We start from the raw sequence: 17,943 nt of genomic DNA on the forward strand, positions 1-17,943 counted from the left end.
AAGGCTGAAAAACTGAAACTTTCCAAGCATTCTGCACTGTACCACAACCTCTCTAAATAAGTTTACTGCTCTCCAGTGTTGTGATGCCAGTTCTGGAAGAGTCCTTGTGTCGGTGCATCGTACCTCTTCCAGAACTTGTCGCCTCAGGGGGGACCTCGGGGACCTGGTAGGCCTGTTCTAGGCATGTGGCCCTAAGGGTGCAATATTAATAGTGGTTTCATTAATAACAAAACCTCAATTTGCTGGGTGGGCCTGGTGGATTTGCCTTTCAAGTCTCTGTTGACCCACGTGGGTATGTGTTGAATCAGAAGGGATCTCCCTCGCTTCCTGTGCCAGGTGCTCACAAGCACAGGGCATAGCCCTTTCGGAAACTCCCCGAGCGCTGTCTTAGGAGCAGCAAATGTCTCCTGCATTTCCACTTGCGTAATGATCCTTCCTAATCTCCATCCCATGTCCGTTCCCAGCCAGCTGTGAGCAGTGTTATCTTCCTTGCTGTTTGGTTATATTTGGTTTCCTGCAATAGTTTTCACCTCTTTGTATTTGTAAGCAACACACACATCCCTTCTCAACTGTAGTGGTGCCAGCCTACGCAGGTGAAGTTTGTTCTGTCCACATGTGTAAGACATCATCTCTGTGCAGTGTTTCTATGCCCGCTCAGTCTGAATTTACCTGTCTTGAAAACGAGTGACTCCTCCTTTGCACAGAGTCAGAAATGGCCTGAGAAGGGTCTTACGGAGCAGTGCTGAATTCGGTTGTAGCGATCACTTCTATTGTGATCATCTTTATTTTTCCATCCCAAAGTGACATTTGCCCATTTTATGGCTGTATCACAGCCACCTTGGGGTCACTTGTTATTCATAAAGTTTTCTCCTCGTTTCTCATTTTCAAAACTCCAAATCACATGCAGAAGTGTTTTAGTCTCTGAGAACATGACCTATCACTTGTGTTTCACGGAGTGTTTTCTGTATCTGTTACTCGTCAAACCCATGCGATCTTTTCTGTAGGTTAGGCCAGTCCTCCTGTCGTGGCCGGGTTTCTTAGAGCTGTCAGCCGGCAGATTTCATCAGTGTAGCATTACCTTTTGTGGAAGCGTTACTCATTAAAACAGTAGGTCAGATGGGCATCAGCGTTTGTCCTTGACGTGACAATCCCCAGCTGTAACCTCGGTCTCACTTGACTGTATTCCGTGGCAGATACGCACGTGTTTTGAGTGCATTTCTTGGGAGTATGCCAGAGTACTTCATATTCTATCACTGTCAAATTGCAGTGTACAGGAGCACTGCCGTACCTAGGATGGAGTACACAGTTCTAATATTATTATTTCACAGAGTACAGCTTACTACCAGATCTACTAGAGCTCTGCTTCCTTTATCCTAAGCATTTCAAGGGATCTTGGTCAACTCTTCTCTTCCACCCCATTCTCCAACCTGGCCGTCCTCATCCATGTGGTTTTTACTAAAAAATTAAGATTGGCGTCTTCAGCTCACTTTTGTTTTTTTTTAACTGTGTCCGATGTGCCTCTGGGCAGCTAATACAGTTTGTGAGTGCCTGTTTAGAAAAGCACCAGAAAGGTTTTGGCAGTTCATAAAACCAGATTTCCTTCCCTGTGTGGTATATCATTTTGTATCCTCTTTGAACATGACATTTTTGACGGTGTAGAGAAAAATAAGTTGGAAATGGATCTCTGCTGCTTTCTTTGTTGTATTCTTTTCCTGTCCTGTTTCACTGCGATTCCCCTGTCTCACACTTGCTAAAGTTATTTGTGAAGTTGTTTTCTGCAGTTCTTCAGCTCTGAGGAAAGGCAGGTGGAGACCTGGTGCAGCGCTGTAGCTGGATAGAGTATTTTTGACCACCTACTTCTATCACATGGGTGAAATGAAGAAAGCCCCTACCAAAAAAACTGCTGTTGTAGGCTGGCATCTCATTAAACACTGAACAATTGGTTTTGTTACATACTGTAAAGAATCGATACTTTGAGACAAGGCTGCTGTGTGTCCTCGCAGGCGCTTCGTTTTTAGGTCTGTCAACAAAGTACGACAACATGGTGAATGGTTGTTGGTTGCATTTGGAGTACTCAAATATAACTTTGTTTTATTTCAACAGATGATCTGTCACAGCTTGTCCACGATACCTTCTCAAAGTCAGTGTTTTGACATTATCCAGCATGGCATCTGTAAATACCTGGTAAGCACCATTTTGTCTTCTAGGTCAGCTTCCTTGTGATAGATTTTTGTCATAGTCTCATAAACCTTCAAATTCACTGATTCCATATATTTCACTTAAAATTTTCAACATTTGCAAAAATTCTCAAGATTAGCAGAACTTAAAAAAAATACCTAATGGTGTCCAAACATACATGGATTATTTTTTGGTCTGATTTGTCAATAGTTCAGCTTGGTTTGAAGCCAGGGCAGCTGTAAATGAAAGGTTTCTTGTTTTGTTTTGCTTTTCAAAAGAGCAGTGAACTCAGCGTTTGCTGACTTTTGTAGTCTTCTCCCAACCCTGAACACTCCACAAGCTGAGGCTACTGAAAAACTGCCAGCCCAAAGCTTCCATCGGCAGTGGCTCACCTGTAATTGTAGTCTGGATTTTGGGGGTGGGTGTTAACTTAAATCACAGCTTATAAATCAGTTTATGTGTTCCATACTCTGTCTTTCTGGGAGCAGATAGAGAAGTGGGCTTGTACAGGTGAGTAGGCAGCTGCCCAGGATCTCTGACTGGATGATGACACCTAACGGGGAAGAAAGGCACCGTGTAGGCAACATCCTGCATGGGAACTTATTTGTATCTTCAGGATGCTCCTGTATATGCAGACATCCATGCAGCTCATTGTCATTATTTCCTGTTTGTTGTTGGGAACATCATTCCTAGTTTCTATGATTTCGTGCCTCCATGTCCTGTAGTATCCAGCAGGGTCTTGGGGTCATCCTCTGTCACACACGAAGGCCAGTCCTTCTACCGCTGCAACCGGCTGGTGCGAGGTCAGCTTGGGACAGTGATTTACCTGGCCTCTTGGCCTTGAAATGCACCCAGTATCTTGTTTTGGAAGTATTTAGAAGTTTGAACCCATCATTCTTCTTTATCTTTCACCCCTCATGAGTAGTCATACCAGTGAAATACAGTCCCTATTGCTGCAGCTTGTACTTCTTTATTGATCGTTTTCTAAACATTTTTTAAAAATCAGTGAACCAACTGCCTCTGTCATCTTAAAACAATGTACATGCAGGTGAGCAAATCAGGCTACCCTCGAACTCCTTAAATTAGTTTTTTTTAATAAGAAAAATGGTGCCAGATAAGCAATGCATGAAATTTTTTTATGGCTTTACAGGACAAAAATCTAGGGTAGTTACTCAATAGCACGTCAAAATTGAAACTGGTTTCTAATTCACTGCTTCTACCCAAAAAAGAGATTTTTTTTTTTCCTTTCTAAGTTATTTATCATGCCTATAAAATCCTTACTGAATATGATGTTCTCATTTTAACAACAGAAGAGTTTGACCCCAGCTGTGTGCCCACCACATGCTCCATTAGCTTTAACTTAACCTGGCTGGCAGTGCTCTCATTCCTGTTGAGCCTGTAGGATTTCTAAGGGGACTCCCCCTGGTGATGATCCAGTGGAAGCTTTTCTTTCTGCAGAGTAAATCTGAGTTTCCTTCTGCCTCAGTGACTGCTCACTGCTGTTTCAAGACACAGAAGGGCTGCTCTGTCCCATGATATGTGCTTAAAAGGAAAGACCTGTTCTGTCCAAAAGGTTGTTTGTACCTGTTCCATCTTTCAGAGCAAGGCTCAAAGCAGTGGGGGATTTGTTTGTTTGGTTTTTCTTAGTATGTTTGAGATGAATGTTTTCTTTCGAGGGGGTGGAATGAAGATGTTGGTTTAACTTGCTGTTGCTATGGGTTGCAATTTCTTAGGAAAAGTAGAGATTTGAAGGAATGTGGTAGCGTGTAGAACTTCAACAGAAGCAAAGTAATACAAGTCATGATATGAAAGATTCATTCAGACCTAGACATGCTTGTATACCAGCAAACAACTTTGGTATACAAAGTAATGAACCTTCTGTTTGTTTGTTGTCCTGCAGGTTGGGTTGGTTATAATACCCGACAGCACAGCTGGATCTGTTCTATGTGCCATAAATAAGCTCTTGGATCAAGCTTGCATCCTAAGTGACAACCTGCACAAGTTCCTGGCCTCATGTTGTTACAGCCTCCTGTACTTCCTGCTCACGTTAGACAAAGAGGATGCAGAACATGTACAGAAAAGGTAATGCTGCTTTTCTCGCCATGTTCATCGTCTCTGCCTTTATACGCACAAGTATTTAGAGATGTGAAATGCATACCCCCATCCCACACAATTTATTTTGCTGTACTTTGCTTACTTGAGAACAGTATTTGGATTTAAGAAAAACAGCTGCAAAGTTAGCTGGAATTACTTAAAACAATAAATGAAGAAGGTTTCACCTCAGAGCTTGCTTACTACAGGTGTAGATGTCAGAACCACCCTGACTTCAGAAAGATGGATATTGATACCTTAATCTTGAGCTTTAGCCTCTAGTTTCATTAGATACATTGAAAAGCAACCCGCAAAGGATTTGGCTTTGTAAGCTTGTACTCTTAACTGACTTGATATTTCAGCTTTAACAATACTTCTCGGGCATCATTTTATAGACAGCAAATCCATATGATTTGAAAAAAAAAACAAAAGCTGCAGGTACCAGATTAAATAAGTTTATTTACCTGTATAACAAAAATGTCTTCAAACAGTTTGAACTCCAGATTTTTCCTCTAACTGTTTCATAACTAGAAAAGATGTCCAAAGCTTACTTAAAATTTAAGACGTGTTTTTAAAGCTGGAGTCCTCCTTCACTTACTGTATTTAATGACTTGCACATTACAAAAAGCTGATTCCATTGTGTGGTTTCCTATGAGCCTTAAATAAAAATTCAGGTGTACCTGAACAGTGACGGAAAGAAAAACCTCTTCCCAGCGGCAGCAAGCAGAAATTAAACTGTGTTAGAACTTCAGAAACATTGGTAGCTCCAGGGTAGGACCTTATGTATTTTCCAGTGGTGTACAAAATTTTAAAATATTTTCAAGTTTAGCGTTTTCTGGTATGAATTTTTGGCTTCGGCACTAGTGAAAGTGAAGGCAGTTGGTGCAACTACATTCACAGATGCATGTGTCCTTGTACAGATACGAGGCTGAGTCACAGAAGCACACCTGAAACACAGGTCCTTGATCACTTCAATCTGTGATCTCTCTTCCTCTCAGGGATATGCTGTGGGGATCGTGTATTTCGGCGTTAGCACTCCTGCCACGCTTACTGAGGCTGATGCTGCAGAGTCTGCAAGTGAGCAGGATCTGTCGGGATGAGCTGCCCGTTGTTGCCCAGTTGCTGCGCTTACTGATGCAGCACGGTCAGCTCAGGAGCCATATGATCACAAACGAATTTCTGGTGCAACAGATTATCAAGGACATCATGGTAAGAAACTTGTGGTTGTTTCCCAGAGACTACAAGGATCTATTGCATGTTTATGGTTAAAAGTCATAAACCCCTGAAGAACGGATGTTTAGCAAGACCCAAGTTATGGCTGCCTTTTATTTGTCTTGGAAGTCCAGGCGGTGTAGAAGGCGGCTGCTGCTGCTCTGGGCTCCTGTGGTCACTGCACAGATGAGACCGTTTTGAAGTTCAGCTCACACCCAGTGCAGGGCCCTGGACAACAGTTGGCTTCCTAAGGGAGCGGCTTTACCTACCCAGCCTAAGGGAGAGCTGTCCCGAAATAAGAGACACGTTCTTTGTTTATCGGAGCAGGGGTATGTAGGTGTATGAAGGTGTTATCAAATCACACAAATCAAACTCTCTTAAATATCTTTGATGCAAAATGTATTCTTTTTCAAATCCCAGTGCTTCTGCTCTCACATCTGCGTTCCAGTGCTTTTGAGATTATTGCAGTTGCTTCTCTCTTCAGGAAAAAAACCAGACTGCCTTCACACAAAGCTTGTGCTGGTTTTGAGTACAGCTTATATGGCACACAGGTTTGAATGAGTAAGGCACGGGTATCCGGTAGTAGCTTTTTAAAGGTCTGTCACCTGAAGAATAACATCAGTGGTGGCAAAAGCAGCTGTAAGGGAGCATGGTGCAGGCCTTCTAACAGAACTAAGGGGTTGGTTTCTTCTGGTGCTGAAAATGCCTCCGCCTGATTTTGTGATGTTCCTCTGCAGGTGGGTTGTGTTGGTTGGTTGGTTTGGTTTTTTAATCCCTTATGAATGCTGAGGAGAGTGAATTACTGGGCTTGGGCCCTGTTGGTAGAGTTCTCCTGTAGACTTGAGGTACTGAGCTCTCTGCTTTGGTAGAACCACGCTCGTTTGCGTTTTAATGGACTATCAGTTGCAGAAGTGGAAAGTGAGGGAGCCGCTGTAATGAAGAGCAAGGAAATCGCATGTGGTGTTCTTCACACGCTGCACAGTGGAACACCGACTGTACCAAGCAGTAACGCTTTATTATTTCAGCTTTACCGGAGCACACCGTGTTGAATTGGATGAACGAGAAGAATAATGTCACTGTGTGCAGGTGAACAAGGCCATCTTGTGCCTTGAACAGCGCACCTGATTAACTGTAAAAACAAAGCGAAGCTTTGCAAGTGCTGTTGCTGAAATTGAGTTTTACCACCTTTTTTTCTTCCCCTCCCCTTCTTTTTAGACACTGAAGAGCGGTGAAGTTCAAGAGCAGTGGCTAACAGACCTCCATTACTGTTTCAACATCTACCTTGCCTCTCATCCCCAGGGACCTGGCCCTGTCAACGCGGTGTATTAAAGAGGTCAAACTGCATTTATTGTAAAGCATTTACTTCTATTTAGTTTTGAATGGAAGATGTTGGAACAAAGCTTGTCAATTTTTTTGTAAGTGAAACAGAATAAAATTTTACAGAGAACTGCAGACCTCTGCTGCCTTTCTTTTCACGCCAGTCAGCAGCACTGGAAGTTGTTTCAGTAGATGTGGCGTGACCACAGCGAAGGGTGTTAAAGAGAATCCGGGCTCCTTGAAGCTTAAGTGCTTGGACAGAAACACTTGTATTGACTCCAATGATCTAGTATTTCAGAGCATCACGTTAATTAAAAAAACTAGAATTACGTAATATAAAACCCAGAAAACAATACACTTTGAAACTAGAGTAGCATTTTTATTTTTGCTGAGTTCATATTTTTACATACTTTGTGCAAGGTCAATACTGTGCACTGGCAGCTGCAAAGCTATCATAAGAACAAGTTTTCTTCTAAAACAGGTCCCATCTTTTCTTGCTTTCTGTAGAAACTCTTGTGCATGTATAAAAATAGGTATTAATATGGAAAAAAGAGGTAATACTCAAAGGGTAGAAAACACACTTTTACATTTCCGTGGGCTGCAGAAAGCAGTTCACTTGCTGGGTGTTTCTTGTCAACATTTCTGCTTTTCCTTCCAAATCCGTAGCCAGCTGAGAAACAACTGTTTCTGCAGTACAGAATGGAGCACGAAGGCTGTTTTTACATTATTTTTTAGATTTTGAAATACACTGAAATAACTTGTGGTGAAACCAAACAGCAGGCTTCTGCAGTCGCTACATCTTTAGTACCATTTCTTTCTCCTCTGAAACTGCCTTTGATGAACAGATTCCAAATTCCTGCTTTTGACAGCGGAAAACTTTGGGAGCCCCTACAACTCGGTTGTGATGCTGGGCTTAGCACCTCCTTTTCTGTTTCCAAATGCAATGCGGGTTTCATCCTGTCAGTAAATAAATTAACAGTTGCGTTTAAAAACTAATTTGTACACAAAATAAAGTCCAGCTCCTTAGAAGGCTGCTCGGCGAGGAAGGCTGAGATAATACCAAATTGCAAATGTGCTCAGGTTTAACATGTTGTAGATGGCTTGTACAGCAAGAAAGAGAAGAGTTGTACTGGAATGTGGTCTTTACGTTCCAGACGTTCAGTTCTGCTTAGTGCTTGACTCCCGTGTTTTTTGACTTTGCAGCAGTGGTTGGTCTCATGTTGTACGAAAATTGCTTTGATTTTCCCATGTTCTCCAGCAAATTAACGCACTGTAGGTTGTTTACTGGAAAAGAAGAAAATGGTTTTGGTGAGTAACTCCAGCGGTTAAAAAGAAGTTTGATCTACACTGGATCCACAACCAAGGAGTCTGTGAGGAAAAGAACATGGCTTTTTCCTTTTAATTTGAGCCTTACCCTCCTAAACAAATGAAGTTGTCCAGGCTGGTTGCTGAAGAGCAGCATTTAGTAACTTTAGGTACAGGGTCATTTCTAGAAGGCGGGGGAAGCTGGGCCAGGGCTAAAGCCAGTGCTCTCTGGATTACTAGAAAGCAAAAGTGAACGTCAGCAGACCTTGCTCTTCAGTTGTGGGTCAGGCTGACTGGACTTACTCAATGTTTTTGTTTACTGCAATATGCTACAAGCAATATCTGTGTTTTCCTTTCCTTAGTTTTGCAGAAATTGGATGCACACATTTCATTGCTTTACCCCATGCGAGCCAGGGTCCTCCCAAGTGCAAATCTGAACATTTCATTGAGGGGGAGAAACCACCCCATCTTGAGGATGCCTTTCTAGTGCCAAGGACTGCAAAACCTCCTCCTTTTTACAATTCTGTAAACACATTTTAATGTCCACAGGGAAAGTAAAAAGGGGCTTATCTGTCTGACCTGCTGCAGAGCCTCTTCAAATGCCATTTATTGAATTGACAAAAGCCATCTATTTAAATAAAAGAAAATACGAAAAAGGACCAACTTTCTGTTCCAAGTTGTTTTAACCATAACCATCGTAAGGGCCCTATTTGCCAGAATACTTGGAAGCACCTACCCACTGTCTGTATGTCCCACTGCGCGCTCCTTTTCTGTGCGTCATCCTCTGCCCTCTCACTTACTTGTACGTTCCTTTTCACTCCCTCTGTGTGTCCCACTCCGAAGTGTGTGGTTCGCTTGTGCCAGTGAATTAACGGGGTTTGGTGTCAGGCTCCTGTTACAGATTTGTCACTGCTTGCTTTTCCCACTGCCTATGAGTGTTAGGGCTGATGGTCAGGCTTCACCTTCCCAGCTGTGCCTTCCGCAGGAGCCCAATCCAAGTGACTGGTTTGGGCTGACCCATGTCAGGACTGGAGTAGCTGGTATTAACCACTGACAGCTCTGAACTTATCCAACAACCGCAGTGTTGTCACGCACAAAGGCAGGCAGATGAAAAACATGGCATTGTCCTTAAGAAAGGGCTAAAGTTCCCCGAGCTGCTAGCAGGTGAATAAAAGTAGGCAGTGTTCTCAAGGAACTGGGCAGAGCTCCTATCACCATCCCAGTCGTCACCATGTTATGAAAGCAAAGGACACTCAAACCTGAAAAGAAAGCCTTTTTATTTCAGCAGACAGGGAGATGTGTTGTGCTGAAAAGTTAAACGAAAAGAAGCCTTATTTGCTAAGGCTCTTTTAAAAAAAGTGAGATGAATGTCTGCATGAAGCAGTGGCAATCAAACACCTGTCCGCTCTGGCCTCTTTCTAATTAAAACAGTTCAAATAGTGGAAGAAAAAAAGCCTGTCTGTTGGTGAGGCGCACACTCAGCTACAGCACGAACAACCTCCAGGACAGGTCCACTGGCAGACTTCCTTTGGACGTCAGAGTCTTGTTAAACTACTTGTTGGAAGATGTATTTTCTTTCCCTTTGCAAATTACCTGAACTGCTGTCTCGTTGAAGCATTTGCCTTGTTGCTGTCCAGCAGGGGCTTGCCTCTGGCCAGGTATCTGATACAACCATGAAGACCAAATGTCCAGTAAGGCGCTAAACCTTCATGTGGTGAAGGGCTAACATCACCTTAGCTCCCAGCCCCGAGTCAGTGCATAAATACACTTGAAAAAGGCTTAAAAATAGCATTTAGTAAAGAAGAAGTAGAAGCGATGACCATGTACTCTTAACTTCATTTTTAAGTTAGCTGTCAAATAATGCTACATGCATGAAAGTTCCAGCCTTCAAGGACTTTGATAATGCTTTCACATTCTGCGTCCTTCAGTGCTGCTCTGTATTACACAGTGTAGGCCCATCTGGCTGCCTGCACGGTTTGACAGTCCTGATGGTGCCAACCCTACTGCCCCAATAACCAGCTCCATCCATGAAATTTCGGTTGCAGCAAATAAATGCATAATTTCTTTAGAGCCTTAAAACTTACTGCAAGTAAGTGAATTTATATGAAATAATTGAGGCTCTGCACAGCGCAAGAACCCCGTTATGCCATCTGAGAAGAAAGGGCAGACAGCAGATGAGCTTTTTCAGGTTTCTCTCTATGCACTAAACCATGTATTTCTACCAAACAGGTGTGTAAATTCTTGGCACATGTAGAAATCCCCTCTCTTCTATTTACAAGTAGTAAATACTTGTTCTCCTGAACCAAAGTATGAGCATCTGGAAGTGCTTTTAACCACAGGTGAACATTACCTGGGTTAGCACCATGCAAGTCCATGGCATTAAGGTATTCCCTATTAATAGACCAATACAGACAGGGTTTCATGTCAGTGATTCACCATAAGTAGAGAGCTTGAATAAGTCCAAAAGTAGTGAAAAAAAGAGTGTGCAATCACAAGACTTTGGTAGCAGTTACGTGTTTTGATATGAAATCCCAGTTCTTCGGCAGATTTGTTTCTTTGTTTTCTATGACAAAACCAATCTCATGTATATATAAATATTAAAGTATACTTAAAGAGCGTGTGTCCTACCTGAGGCCAGCTGCACATCAGAAAGTTTCAGCTTAGAAGACGGTCTTGCTGGCTGATGCACTTTGCCTTCTTGAGAACGTCCTTCAAGAAACAATATGAACAGCTCTGTGTTTATTCATAGAAAGGTACAGTTTTGTGTGTGTGTGTGTATGGATATGTATAGCTATAAACTGCTTAACTAGGTTGCAGCATTACTTTACCCTACAAACTATTCTCATATGTTATGAGGAAACTCAGGAGAAGTTCTGTATGACAGAAAATTGTGACAACCACAACTGAACTGTCTGGCAGTTGTTATAAAAAAAAGAAGGAATTATTAATTTTATTTACTTTTTAATGTTTTGGCTATCTGCAGAGCCATGATGGAAGTGATTAGTCTATCAGTGATCCCCACTATAAAGGAACTCAAGGTTTAAAAGCAATTCCTCTGCCCTTTCTTCAAGACACAGCTCTTTGCAGCTGCACATTCAGGCACAGCGCAAAGCAGTGTTGCCATAAAAGATGATCTTGCTCTTCCAATAAAGACCAGCTGGCTTCAAACAATTTAAAGTTATTAATGTGGAACAAGACCACATTCTTCAAATAGAAATACTAAAAAAAAAACCCCAATACAAAACCAAAAAGGTTTAAAACAATGCTTAAACTGTAAGCCATGACCCAGGTGATGGTCACTGGCTAGCGATACAGCCAGCATCCCCAGCTTAACTGCTCTGGTCTCTCCCCACACTGATGTATGTGCACAGAATTATTTGGCAGCTCAAGACCTGTGCTGCAATGATGCTGTGTGGTGACTCAAACAGCTTCAGAAGCACCCATTTTAAATCACAGTGGCATTTATTATTTAACCCGAAACAGAAAAACAATTACCCAGAAGACCTGGCATTCAGACTATGTTTTATGAATAGCTGAAATCCCTAACAAATAGGGGTGTATAAAAGAATTCAACATACAGGGAACACTCTTATAAAAACAGAAGTGTAGCTATTTAAAATATAGTGAAAACAAAGTTACCATATATCTGCTTAAGGATGGACTGCTTGCTGGTTTTTATGGCTGAGCTGGTTTTGTTTACAGATTTCAGGTTTTTACATGAAGGACCTGACTTCAGAGGGCCATGGTTCAGCTGTTTCTTCCAAGCAACCCGAATGAAGAAGGCAGCTGCCTCTTGTCTCCATTTGTCTTCGTCTTCTTTGCACTGCCGCTTGGCACGAAGAAGCCGAAACAACTCCTGTCTGAGCTGGTAACTAGAGAGCAGAAAAGAGAAGAGCGCTTGTTTTAGGTGACCTGTTTTAACTTCAGTGCTTTCCATGCATCAGTTCACATGGTGGATTACATGAGTAACTGGGAACACACAACTCCCACTGATGTGCTAAGTCATTTGGATGAGAAATGTTTGCTCAGAAGAAAAAGCAGGAGCTGGGTTCAGTTCTGGACGCATCCGTTATTTCACGCAGCTGGTAAAGAGTTGGCGTCACAGGTACCAGAAGTTACAGTGCTGCAACAGCAGCTTTGTAATACACAGAAAACCTGAAGGAGATAGAACCTGTAAATAGTATTTATGATGTGACAGTATAACCAATAGTGTGTTCTCATCTTCACTGTATTCACAGCTTAGTACCACCACATTTCCCCATGTGCCTTAGCTCTTTGCATTCTCGGTCAATCAGTGCAAGAGTCGAGCCAAATCCACCTCTTACACGTTCAACTGCACGTTTCCTCTACAGAAAACTGAGCTGCTTTCTGTCCCTCCTCTGAAGATGCTCCCCTCACCTTGTTTCCATCTCTTCTTGCTTTTTTCCCCTTCCCTTCCCTTCAAGGGCTCCCCATCTCCCAACCCAACCTTGCCACGGCTGCTTTGACCTTACGCGCAGTCACTGCCCCATTCCAAGTGGCCGCAGCAGATTTTCTATCCTTCTCTCCACTTTGGTGGCACCAGCTACAAGCAGTTGCTTGCTTTCTATTTTCTTGAATCAGACACAAGTAAGTATTCACTCAGATATTGGCATTTCACACTCACCAGACAATTATTATAACTGGCCTAGCAATTAACTCCGAACCTTCCCAGTACAAACCTGTCACAAATGAACACTGAGGAACACTTGTAAAATATTAATTATAGGTGTTTGGTAATGAGCCAAAACACACGGATCATCATCCCCTCCAGCACTCAAAAAGGCTTCTCCTGGACACCCCAGTAGAGGGGATGAGGAGGGAGGGAGACAAAGGTGATTTTGTTCTGTTGCTCCATCTGCAACAAGTTCTAAATTAAAACAAAAGACAACACAACCAGATATAAATTGTTTAAATATGAGTTACAAGCCAATGAACTATATGATTCAAACAAAAGAGCAGCTGTATCTAGAAAATGAGCACATAAAAGCACAACAGAATGCCAAAGGGGGATGATATACTCAGTTACAGCCCCAATAACTTTAAACTTTCAGTAAGTAAGTGTGGGATTTGCCAGGCGAGACAAACATATTTAACATCAATGTAGTGGAGCTCCAGGATTCAGGCACGTGCTGTTACACAGCTCATTAAAGTACCTAAGAAGAGTGGGGAGTGACTGCACCTTCCCAGTAAATGTCCGTCATGCCTGCAAGGCGCCCAGCACTGTGTGAAGCCAGAGCAGGGGCTTTATTCAGACACAGAAGGAGAAAACCAAAAGATACAGTTTTGTTAAATACCAGGGCACGCACAACTTTGCAACAGGGTACAAGAGGAAGAGAAGGTGAAGGCAGGGGCACAAGGACAGGGACTTGCTGACATAACGTGAGCTAAGGATGGGTTATGTGGACAGCGCTGCAGGAAAAGCAATTGGGAACTGTGTCATCCTTGAGCAGAACAAAATATTAAGCTGTTCTCTCAGAATTCAGTAATCACTGCCAGCACCCTCCTCATATACCTGAACTGACCCCTTCACAGGCACTGCACCTTTGCACCCAGCTGGGATTTCATGTTCTTAGAGAACCGCTGGTAGCTTTTAGCAACCAGAAAGCATCCGAGAGGCTCTGACAGTGGGAAGACGTAGGCAGTTATCCTTAGCACGCGTGCCCATTTTTAAATTCAGCTCTCCTGCAACAGCTCCTTCTCATCCTAGTGAGAAAACAGGAGAATGGGGCCAAGTTTGATGCTCTGAACCTCATGCTACCCAATGCTTAGTCAACAGAACTACCGCACCAAAAAGAAACGTGGACTAGATGTGCAAATGACAAAGCTGGCAAGTGGTATCCAGGCTCGTTGTTACTGAAGCTCTAGTCTTAAAAACTACTGCTGGTCAAAGTATGCAGAGAGAAATAATACATAAAAAAAACCACAGCTTGTCACTCTTGAGAGCAAGAGTGACAGCAACCAACTTATTTCCAGCTTCTGTCAACTCACTGTGCACCCTGGAGAACGGCACAGGCCTCAGTGTCCCCCATGAGAGCAGAGCCAGACACAGGATCTGTAAGCCTCAGCGACCAGGATGAGCAATTAACCTTTGGCAAGCCACGCACCTTAAAGCACCCTCTGGAGGACGACATTCATCAAGTTTGTGGACTGTGGGAATTGAAACATTTTCCTGAGAAAGGCAAGTTTAACGTGCTTAAGTAGACCAGGGCCATTGTGGTGTAGCTCACAAGAGCTCTCAATAAACTTGCAAACAGTAAACCACAACTATAAAATCTGCAGAGTGAGAAAAATGTATTTAATCCTAATTTAGAGAAATGCCAGAACTCAAGCATGTACTTCTAGATGTTTCTGATGTAGAATAATATACATTAACAATGTATAATTCCACTGCTGTCTACAAGTACACGCCATTTACCACTGCAAGCCTGGACCCAAAGGACAAACGCAGGACTGAGAGGGACCCACAGCCACACAGCAGGTACCTGCTTAAGAACTGTAATTTGGGGTACAGTGGATGGGAAATTAAGTATTTCAGAGAGAGTGTCAGAATAGCTGACATATTAGGAGTCAGCACATACAGCTGCCTAGTGTGAGCTAGCTGGAAGTGCTGACCATGACTTCTTGACAGGCAGGTGCCGCCATCTGACTTGGGATCCCAAAATACCCACACTACCTCTCTTTTTTGAGATACATACGAGCTCTGCTTCGAAGGAGGAGTCAGAACTCTACTTTTTAAAAATAAACATTACTGCTGTGGTAATAGCATGGAAATTGGGAGGAGGAAATCCGGTCCAATTTCACAGCATCTCCGTTTCAAAACACTCAGACGATGAAGCTCCCATTGACCTTGAAGCGTGAGCAGAAAAGGCAGCAGAAGCAGTGGGCCTAGGGGAGGGAGTGCAGGAGGGAAGCACAGCTCTTTCTAACAGTGCAGGGCTCTCACCTCAGCATCGCTGCCCAGTGAACTGCTCTGTGGGCTGCATCAAAACATTCCTGTGTAACCTCATCTAGGTGATCCTGCTCCAGCAGGGGGATTGGACTGGATGATCTTTTGAGGTCCCTTCCAGTCCCTAACGTTCTGTGATTCTGCGATTCGCTGAAATAAATGCACTATTATTGCTGCAAACTTTATGAACTCCATCAGAGCTCTGCTAACAGCAAACTGTCCACAGACATAACAAAATGACAGAGGAGGAACTGCCAAAGTAAACTCTCCTGAAGTCTTGAAGCATTTATGATCCTCGGTGGTGTTCTATAAAAGTTTTGCAAACAGAACAAATATACTGATTTTTCTTTTGCAAATTTTTAAATAAGAAATGTCATTTACACAATCTTTAATCCTCACAGTTGCAGAAGCGGTGTAAGTATACTGCAGAGATAACACACCGTTGGTGTTGCAGCAGGTGGACGGTTTAGAAAGATCTATCCAAAATCTGTAGCTAGTCAAAACTTTGAACAGAACACAAAGATTTCCACCTAGGTAAGCTACCTCGACACAAGGCTTTAGATCCCAGTTCTCGTGAGGAAATTTGCACAAGTACTACACGTGTTTACTCCTTGACTGAAAGCTATGACAAGAAAACGTCCATAAAAATAGAGTAAGAATAAATAAGAATTATGTACATATTATCTGCTTCACTTAGAGCTGCCATACTCTTCCTTTTAATTTTGATAAGAAATTAAATATTAAGGAGCACGTCCATCAAGAATGACAGTGTTTCTGAGCTTGTAACTCATGCATTCATGGAAGTCAGATAATGCTGTGGAAAGCAAACACTGGCACATCTCTCTCCTCTCAGCTTCTTCTGTACAGCAGTGGTTCCTGCTCAATCAAGTTATTCAAGTTATATTCAAATTTTGGCAATGAACTTCTAAAGCTTCCAAACCTCTCGTGGTTTGGTTATCCAGTTAAATAAAAGTCAGGTCAGAACACAATGTCAAGTGTGTCAGTAAATGGTGGTGAAGGATCTGGTTAAAAAAAACCTTCTCAGGAAAAACCCTGTATCCCTACATGTGCAAGTTTGCTAATGACCATGACAGCAGTGAACTCCAGGCTTAGGCAAATCTTGGTCCTCACTCTCTAAAGAAATTTCAGTGCTTGAAACAGAAGGTTAATGAATTCTCCAATTATTACAAGTCACCACTTACCGTGCACTTTTTATGAACTTTCTCATGTGATTCTGGGTGGCTGGAATCCACTTCCATGTGTTTGGTGAAAGATTATTAAATTCCTGATTTAACACCAGTAATCACAGAATCACAGACTATTAGGAGTTGGAAGGGACCTCGAAAGATCACCCAGTCCAACCCCCCTGCCAGAGCAGGATCACCCAGACCAGGTCACACAGGAACGCGTCCAGGCAGGGTTTGATTACCTCCAGAGAAGGAGACTCCACAACCTCTCTGGGCAGCCTGGTCCAGTGCTCTGTCACCCTCACAGTAAAAAAGTTTTTCCTCATGTTCAGATTGAACCTCCTATGCTCCAGCTTGCACCCGTTGCCCCTTGTCCTGTGACTGGATATCACTGGGAAGAGCCTGGCTCCATTCTCCTGAGACTCACCCTTTACAAATTCATAAACATTAATGAGGTCACCCCTCAAGCAAAAGACCAAATAAAGCACATTGCCAACAAATCTAATTTACAAATACTTGTATCTCACTCTTCTGTGGCTACTGAAACAGCAGGCTTACCTTCTCCACGTCCTCTGTATGACTGTAGCAGCGTAGTTCTTCTTCCGAAACAGCTCTTTTCTTCTTCTTTCTTTTTCTATAATCTGCATGCGAATCTCCAAAGGGATTAGTTCAACATTTGTACTTTGCCATGTGACAAAACATGACTGATCATCCGCATTCCTGGAGCCAATTACGCCTGTTTTTTCCAAGTTCAAGCTGTCACCAGGAGCAGAAGATGCTGCTGGGTTTCTTGGCACAGTTCTGGTAGGTTCTGTCCCAGCAGACAATAAAGGGGAGGCCTTTTTTGCTAACTCATTATTTCCCACTTTGTGCGTTTGGTCTACAGCGAGCACGCTGTCGTTTTTGGTGTTTACAAATACCGCTTTGGCACTTCCTGGCCTACTGGAGCCAGCTGGGGAGCACCGCTCGTCATTTACCTCCTTACTTCTGGATTTCTGCTGATGCCTTTTGCTTTTGGAAGCAGCTTCGCACTGCTTCGAGTTTCTCACGATTCCACCGGCACAAGTGACATTGCAGGAGAGCACAGCCGTTCCTTCACCGTGGTCCCTGTTGCCAGATGAAGGCTGACTTTGATCTCTTATTTTTTCCCCAGCACTTGCAGTCCTACAAGCAGAAGTGTGCCTTCTGCTCCTCCGAGCACAAGCACCCGCTGCCTCGACACCGTGCTCCTTCCGCTTTTCTCCATCCACTTCTGTAGCAGCTGCAACTTGATGGTTCACTTCAACTTGTGTTCTCTCTTTAGCTTTGCCACAGTGGAAATGGACACAACGTGCCTTGCTTTTGAGGTGTTTCCTTGGTGAATCTTTAGACAGAAAAGAAACCAACATTCAGTCTCTGGTCCAGCAAAACATAGTTCATGTCTCTGATTTTTTTGCTCAGTTACCTTTGAGGCACACTAGGATGTACTCAAATGAAAAGAAAGTATAAGCAGGAAGAATCAGAAGAGGACAGGATTGCCTGTAATAGAACAGTCCCAAACTTCTTCATGTTCTGCCATGATTTTTCTCTCTCACATTATATTTGAGTTTAGACTAGAAAAAGTTCACAGGGAAAAAACTACTTCATCACCTCCCTGAATATACTGGTGTGCTCCGCTGAAACCAGCCCGCCACGTGGCGCAGGAAT

The 17,943-nt window shown here is 43.0% G+C and overlaps 2 protein-coding genes across 3 annotated transcripts in view; one reads left to right on the forward strand and one right to left on the reverse strand.

Moving 5' to 3' along the window:
• Positions 1 to 6,933, forward strand: part of TEX10 (testis expressed 10) — a 53,748-nt gene extending 46,815 nt beyond the window's left edge. Inside the window, exons 11-14 of one of the 2 annotated variants that reach the window (XM_010181821.1) lie at positions 2,104 to 2,184; positions 4,079 to 4,260; positions 5,268 to 5,478; positions 6,697 to 6,933. In XM_010181821.1, coding sequence (XP_010180123.1) covers positions 2,104 to 2,184; positions 4,079 to 4,260; positions 5,268 to 5,478; positions 6,697 to 6,810 — 588 coding nt within the window. In that variant the 3' untranslated portion in view covers positions 6,811 to 6,933. The remainder of the gene's footprint in view (positions 1 to 2,103; positions 2,185 to 4,078; positions 4,261 to 5,267; positions 5,479 to 6,696) is intronic. The other variant, XM_010181822.1, reaches the window with a different exon arrangement.
• A 1,033-nt stretch (positions 6,934 to 7,966) lies between these two features.
• The window catches only part of INVS (inversin), a gene marked incomplete at its 5' end in the record, with an annotated part of 13,769 nt that continues 3,792 nt past the window's right edge, over positions 7,967 to 17,943 (reverse strand). The window contains 4 exons of the mRNA XM_010181823.1: positions 7,967 to 8,082; positions 10,732 to 10,812; positions 11,743 to 11,975; positions 16,816 to 17,620. Coding sequence (XP_010180125.1) covers positions 7,967 to 8,082; positions 10,732 to 10,812; positions 11,743 to 11,975; positions 16,816 to 17,620 — 1,235 coding nt within the window. The remainder of the gene's footprint in view (positions 8,083 to 10,731; positions 10,813 to 11,742; positions 11,976 to 16,815; positions 17,621 to 17,943) is intronic.

Source organism: Mesitornis unicolor, unplaced genomic scaffold, assembly GCF_000695765.1.
Source record: "Mesitornis unicolor isolate BGI_N332 unplaced genomic scaffold, ASM69576v1 scaffold13283, whole genome shotgun sequence".
In the NCBI taxonomy this organism is placed as follows: domain Eukaryota; kingdom Metazoa; phylum Chordata; class Aves; order Mesitornithiformes; family Mesitornithidae; genus Mesitornis; species Mesitornis unicolor.